This window comes from Leptonychotes weddellii, chromosome 16 (assembly GCF_054177405.1).
Source record: "Leptonychotes weddellii isolate Sample4059 chromosome 16, ASM5417740v2, whole genome shotgun sequence".
NCBI classification, from domain to species: domain Eukaryota; kingdom Metazoa; phylum Chordata; class Mammalia; order Carnivora; family Phocidae; genus Leptonychotes; species Leptonychotes weddellii.
Genome location: NC_138384.1, coordinates 48,867,537 through 48,874,228, shown reverse-complemented (window position 1 = coordinate 48,874,228; position 6,692 = coordinate 48,867,537). Strand labels below are relative to the sequence as shown.

The 6,692-nt window shown below is 54.4% G+C and overlaps 1 protein-coding gene across 2 annotated transcripts in view; it reads right to left on the bottom strand.

Annotated features, from left to right (window-relative positions):
• Window positions 1-91: 91 nt before the first annotated feature.
• U2AF2 (U2 small nuclear RNA auxiliary factor 2) overlaps window positions 92-6,692 on the bottom strand; it is a 16,201-nt gene continuing 9,600 nt past the window's right edge. Inside the window, exons 8-12 of one of the 2 annotated variants that reach the window (XM_006750015.2) lie at window positions 4,251-4,330; window positions 4,046-4,168; window positions 3,674-3,760; window positions 3,198-3,446; window positions 92-288 (exon numbers count right to left, since the gene is read on the bottom strand). In XM_006750015.2, coding sequence (XP_006750078.1) covers window positions 154-288; window positions 3,198-3,446; window positions 3,674-3,760; window positions 4,046-4,168; window positions 4,251-4,330 — 674 coding nt within the window. In that variant the 3' untranslated portion in view covers window positions 92-153. Of the gene's footprint in view, window positions 289-3,197; window positions 3,447-3,661; window positions 3,761-4,045; window positions 4,169-4,250; window positions 4,331-6,692 lie in introns of both variants that reach the window. The other variant, XM_006750014.2, reaches the window with a different exon arrangement.

The following is a 6,692-nucleotide window of genomic DNA, read 5'->3' as shown; positions in this document are numbered from 1 at the left end:
CCCCCACCCCACCCCAATTGCTGCCATTCCAGTTGCTGCCGGCTGTCATTCGGCTGTCACTCCTCTGCCCATCTTCTTCAGAGGGGGAAAAGGGGGGGGGCGGGAGGGGGAGAAGCCCCCAGCCAGCCCTGCCCCCACTCTCCCCCTCCACCTCTACCAGAAGTCCCGGCGGTGGTAAGAGTCGGGGTCACAGTATTTTGTGACAACCACTCTGTTGGCGAACTTGCGACCCGTCAGGCCCTGCATGGCTTTCTGGCAGTCAAACACAGAGGTGAACTCCACGAAGATCTGCAGGAGTAAGAGACAGGTTGTGAAGGCAAGGTGGCCTCAGCCTCAGAGAATAAACTGGCTCAGCCACAGCCACCAGCCAGCATCTGCCCAAAACCCAGAAATCTGCAGGAGGAGGAGGGAGGGAGAGGGCCTTGCTGCAGGTCGGGAGCATTTACCCAAATGTCCTCCAGAACCCCAGGATCAAAGAACAAGAGTGCACAGAGCAGAGCCATGTGGAGGCATGGGAGAGTGAGTGGAGCCAAGAGCCACATGGGACAGCAGCAAGCTCCCCAAGGAAAGAGAAGCATCTGTGTTCAGTGGTCTCCCCTGTACCACACACCCTGCTGGGCATTCCCCAAGGGCCATGTTCTCCCCAGAAGACAGATAAAAGAAATTAGGATTCAAACCCGGAATGACTCAAAAAAAAACCAAAACAAAATAAAACAAACCCTGATCTAGACAAGTTTCTCTTGTTTGAACCACCAGTTTATGGGGGGGGGGGGGGGGATAATACCAACCGAATTCACAACATGGGAATTCTTTAAGACAGATACCATTGCTTCAACAAAATGGCTTGCAAAAAAAAAAAAAAAAGCAGTACGTGCAACTGTTAAGGTCTAAGAAAGTTCTAAATAAAATTGCAAGAATCCTTTTTTGGATACTTAAAACCAAGTATAAAAAGACATGTGGGACAGGGAAATCTGAACACAAATTTAAGTTAATCCTAAGGGTAATTTTGTTAATGTAATAATGGTACTGCAGTTTCATTACGATTGTTTAGAAATTATCTGTTAAAAGTTTAGAGCAGTAGTTCTCAACCAGCACAAATGTGTCCCCAAGCAACATTTTACCATGTCTGGAGATGTTTTTGGCTGTCCAAAGGAGGGGATGTAGTGTTACCGTGCAGGAGGAGCCCCCATCTACTGGGTGGAGGCCGGGAATGGGGTTACACATCCAAAAGTGCACAGCACAGACCTCAAGGCAAGACTTACCTACCAGGCACCAAATATTTGTAGCTCAGTTATTAGAGAAATATACTTATTGCAGATAAAATACAGGAAATATGCTTTAAATTATTTCAGGAAAAAATTGGGAAGCTCAATACAGAAATTAAGAATGACAAACTATGGATAATTTGAAGCTGGGTGACAGGCACTAGAATACATATATTCCACAACAGAACTAAAGTGACCTACCGTAGGATGTCACAATACTTGTACTTTGATGTATGTTTGAAAAGAATGACCAAGTTTAAAAACTAAGATGATCCCAGACACCAGGCAGGTCTTCCCATTCTTCCCACAAATACTGACTTGGCCCCTCAGGAGCCAGGCTCCGTCCCAACACCCATGACGGCACTGAGTGCGACGGACATGCCAGGAGCGGGTGCTTCCACCACCCCACACCAGTGAGGACTGGGCAGGAGAAGAGGGGGTAGGGAGGAAGGAAATGCTGCCCATCCCCCCCACCACCACCCCCAGCCCTGTCCCTTGGCCCCTGACACTCATTCCACTGCTCCCTGGGCAAGCTCATCCAGCTGACACCAAAACGGGGATCAGTATGTTCATGACGCCTAAGTTTCTACCAGACCTCATGCCTGGAACACAGCTCTGCTGAGGTGTCTCAGGACCTCAAACTGCCTGCCAACACTGTTCCCCAACACCAACCCCCACCCCGAAACCTGCTCCTCTCCCTTGCTTCTCACCTGCCATCTCTACCCAGTCACCAAAGCCAGGAGTCTGAGCAGCTTACCTGACTCCTCTTCCCCCTCCAGCACACCCCAGTCAACCACCAGGATCTGGGTGTTTACAGGTCATGTGTCTCTCAAATCCATGGACTTCGCTCCATCCTCCTGCCGCTACTTTCAATCAGGTCACCATCTTCCAACCAGCTGACCACAAGCTGTTAGTTCTCAAAGCTCCAGAGAGAGTACCACCATCACTTCTGCCAGCTCCATATTCCCAGCCTGCAGAACCCAGCTCTGGAGGGCTGGAGTAATAACTACCTGCTCTATAACCCCCGACCAAGCTTACCTGATTAGGAGGAACTCTATGTGCCAGGTAACAGACCACATTCCAGACCTTTCAAAGGCTTCCTTCTCACTCCAGGGAACACCCAACATTCTTCTAAGACCCAGAGGCCAGCAAGATCTGCCGTACTGGGCCCCAGCTCCCAACCTCAGACCTCATCTCCCACTGCTCTCTGCTTAGGCTACACGAGCTTTGTCACTGTCCCCAAACACACCAGGCTCCTAACACCAGAGGGATCTACGCTCACTGGGCTCCCTGCTCAGGACCCTACCTGCCTGCTGGGATAACCTGGTGTCACTTGGGCCTACTTAATGCCACCTCTTGACCTTCCTAAGAAAAGCATCCAGAGCTATTCTACTCCCTTCCCAGCTGCTACCTCAGATAGGACACATGTTGTCTTTGACAAGGCTGGCCCCAGGACTTGCCGGGCTTGAAGGCCTGAATCACTAGGTGAGTGGTTAGATGAACCTAAGTCACCCCCCTTCCCTGTGCCCCAAGGAGGGTTCGAAGTGCTGACACCTGGCACGGTGCCAGAAGTGACATGACTCAGTGGGCTGGGAAATCAGGAGCACAAGAATTGGACATCTGACCATGTGGCCTGAATCCTCTGAGGAAGGGCCCAGAGAGCTGCCGTAGTTTGGGGTCGCACAGGTAAGCTTAGTGAGTACCTGGCAGGCAGGAGATACAAGTGGGTTTGCTGCTGTTGTGACTGTTTTTAGCACTTTTCTCCCCACTGCACAGACAAAACCAAACCACTTGCATAAGGTCACATGACAGAGTCATGCTGTGAAGCACAGTTGCAGGGCCATGCTCCGGGGGGCCTCCCAACCCATCTGGGTAACAGCAGTGGTGTACACGCATGTATTGGGGGGGAGGGGCGCATGCACACACGCACACCTTTCCGCAGCCGGGCACCTCAACGCCGTCCACAGGCCGGGGGATCTCAATGGACTTGACAAGCCCATACTTGCTGCACTCATCCCGCACATCCTCCACAATCTCCTCGTACTCCTCATCGTCCAGTAGCTCCTCGGGCAGCACCATGTTCATGAGGCACAGGACCTCAGTCGGGTGGCCACCCATCTGCACCTGGGAGCTCATGAGGCCCGGCACTTGCAGGGTCACGGGGGTCTGGTTGATGGTGCTCTGTGGGGAAAAAAGGGGGGGGGCCGTCACGGCTAAGGCCACACAGCACCCCCAGAGGCCTACCCAGTAAAAAAACACACCCTGCCCCTGAAGGCCCAGGTGTCCACTCTCAGCGCAGCCCAGGAAAGCCAGGGCCAGAGCTTACAGGGACCTACTCCCATTCCCACCCAGCCCCACCCACCCCGTGTCCCTCTAGCCAATGGAAGATGACGTGCCGGGGGGCTCACCAGCGTGGCATTCTTGGCTCCCACACTTGCCCTCTGGACGAGTAGTTTTTTATCCCCCAGCTGCATCCCATTCAGCCCCGCGATGGCCTGTGTATGGAGGATTGGGGGGGGGGGGGGCGCAGCGAAGAGGTGCGGGTCAGGAGCCAGGAGACTGATACCTCCCCCCAAGCCCCAATACCCCAGAGCCGGGCATTGGTGGGGGAGAGCTTGGAAAGAGCTGGAACCGAGGGAAAGGGGCCAAGTCCCCCACACAGGGCCCTCCTACAGGCTGACCTCCTCCCACCCCTCCCGAGGCGGGGGAAGACTTCAGTGTGGACACAGCAGGGTGAGAGGCAAGGGAGGATGCAGCAGCGCCAGGGACCCGGGGCTCACCTGATCTGTAACGTTGATGTCCACGTACTCACAGAAGGCGTAGCCCTTGGAGAGCCCTGTGGCACTGTCCTTGACCAGGTTGAAGGCCTTGAGAGGCCCGAACGATGTCAGCAGCTCTTTTACCTGCGGCGGGGCCGCAACTCCGTCAGGGCTGGTTTGGGCAAAGACTGGGAGGGGAGAAGCCAGGAGGAGGCAAGGGGTCTACCTGGTCATCATTCAGGTAATTGGGTAAGCCCCCGATGAACAGCTTGTGGGCAGAGTCCGGGACTACGGTGGACACAACTCCTGGGGAAAAAGGGGAGTAGACAGGCTTTGGTTTCCAGCACAAGGTCTTTACCCAGAGCCCTGGGGTGAGGGCACAGGGACAGGCCCGTTATGTCTGCCACGACAACAACAGGGTGGCGATCCGCCATCCACCCACCCACTCTAGCCATGGAGGCCCAGCAACCACGGTCTCCCAAACCCGCCTGAGACTCTAGCAGCTCTCCTCGGAACACGCCGTGACAGCAGCGTTGCACGGCAGCAAAGGTCCCCCGCTCGGGGGCCACAAAGACACAAGCTCACACCCAAACCTGCCAATCACAGCAGGTCATGTTGGCTCTCGCCCTACGAGTAGTGAGGTATCAGGATGACACACCTACCCCTCCCTCCGTCAGACCACAACTCCAAGCCCTTTCCTACCACCTGATGTTTACATCAGGTATCCTGTTGAGACTCCTGGCCCTTTTCTCTGTGGTCCTGTATTTTTTCCAACTACAAAAGCTCAGCAACTCCCTCTCTGTTCTATTGTGTGTGAAATCGGAGAGGCCTGCTGCTCCGGGTCCGTGAGGGCAGAGACGGGCCCAGTTCGCTCAGCACCCTGACCACAGAGGCCAGCAGGGATGTCACAGGGGACTCATGTCCGCTGAGTGGGTTTAATGATCACTACGTGTCCACCCCCATGGTGCTGTCTCCACTCAACTCTGGATTCAGAGATAAGTGCCTGCCAGGGGGCTCAGCCCGTTGGTCCCACTCACTTCAAAAGTGCGCCATTCAATTCCTGGAGGCTTCCTGTGAGCTGTGAGCTACCCAGAGCCCCAGCTCGCTGTTGGGGCTCAATGTTAAGAGAAACACCACCCACCCAGCCTGACCAGTTCCAGACTTTCCAAGGTCGGAGCCCACTACCAATGGCAGCATGGCCTGGCCCGTCTCTGCAGTCCACACCAAGTGGCCCCTCCCCACCTCCTCCTGACCTAGGAAGGGCAGGTGAGATACAAAATGGGAGAAAGCATCAGACACGGAGTCACTGGACCCAAAAAAGGGTGCACCCTCTACTACCACCACTCCAGCTACTTCAACAACCAGAGCTGAGCCCCATCAGGGTGGGGCCATGGGAGTGTGCACAGAGATCCAACATATCCAAAGTAGGATAAGCAGAGGCCACAGGCCAGGCACTGCAGGTAAACTTAAATCTACTGCCTCAGTGCTCTCCAAAGCCCTCTCCATAGTAAGACAAGATAAACTAACGCAGAAAAAGAAGTTCTACCCTGGATTCATACAGGCAGAAAAAGAGATCTCTAGGGTCCCTATCACCTGTGACCACAGGTGGTTCTCGGCAAGGGAAGACGAGGACAAGGGCAGAGGTTTGTCACCCCAGTAGGGGAGTAGCAGAGCCAGATGAACCTCAGCCAGCGGGCCAAGGCTGACACCTGCTATGCCGTGCACCCCAGGGAAGTACATAGTGCTGAGGGCACCAGGGTCGGGATCCCTGGGTTCAAATCTGGGGTGCACCAAGTAAGGCTCCCCTGGGCCTCAGTGTTCTCATCTATGAAACAAGAACAGTCACACCTACAACAGAGAATGAAAACAACCCACAAGGAGTATGCACCTAAAATGGGGCCTGAAGCCAGGCCAGTACCAGGGAGAAGTCAGAGCCACAGTGACTGCAGACCCTGGGTGCACGATGGTTCTGAAGCAGGGGACAACCCACACGAGGTCACACAAACAGAAAGCGGTGATACAAATCAGTCCCAGTGCCCAAACATCAAGCCCCTGGGCAACCTCCTCTCCCAACACAACAGGCAGGCTCCTCCCTGACCATGCATCTACAGTCTCAGAAGGGACACCTGGCACATACCTCTCATCCTCAATTCCAAGGCCTCACCTCATCTCTGAAGGCCATGCTGGACCCCCAACAGCTGAGCAATCTTTTCTTGTACCTGGAATACCCCTTTCTCCTATTGTGCACTCACCACTGGGCCTGGCCAAGAGCTCTGCTGAGGGAGTGGGTGCATGGGGGTGAGGCCCCACTGGCAGGAGCCTGCTGAGGAAGATTACTGGGACTCGGCCCTGCACTGAGCAGGGAGCCTAGCATGGCAGTGGGCGGGTGCTCAGGGCTAGCTGAATTCACACACTGAATGGCTATTCTGCTTTCCTGCCTCCAGAACAGCTCTAGCTCTCCTTATTCTTCCCCTGTTCCCCTTTCCCTCTTGTCTTAAAAGGAGGGCCAAGATCCCACCATCAGTCCTAAATAGCTAGGCCTGACTTCAGTGGGAATGAATTTAGGTTTTCACAACTCCAGGTGATGCGTGTTTAGTTTTAGGTCAACACGCTTCCATCAAGATCAGGAAGTCGTCTTCCAGGTTCCTGAATTGTTCCTCGTCCAACC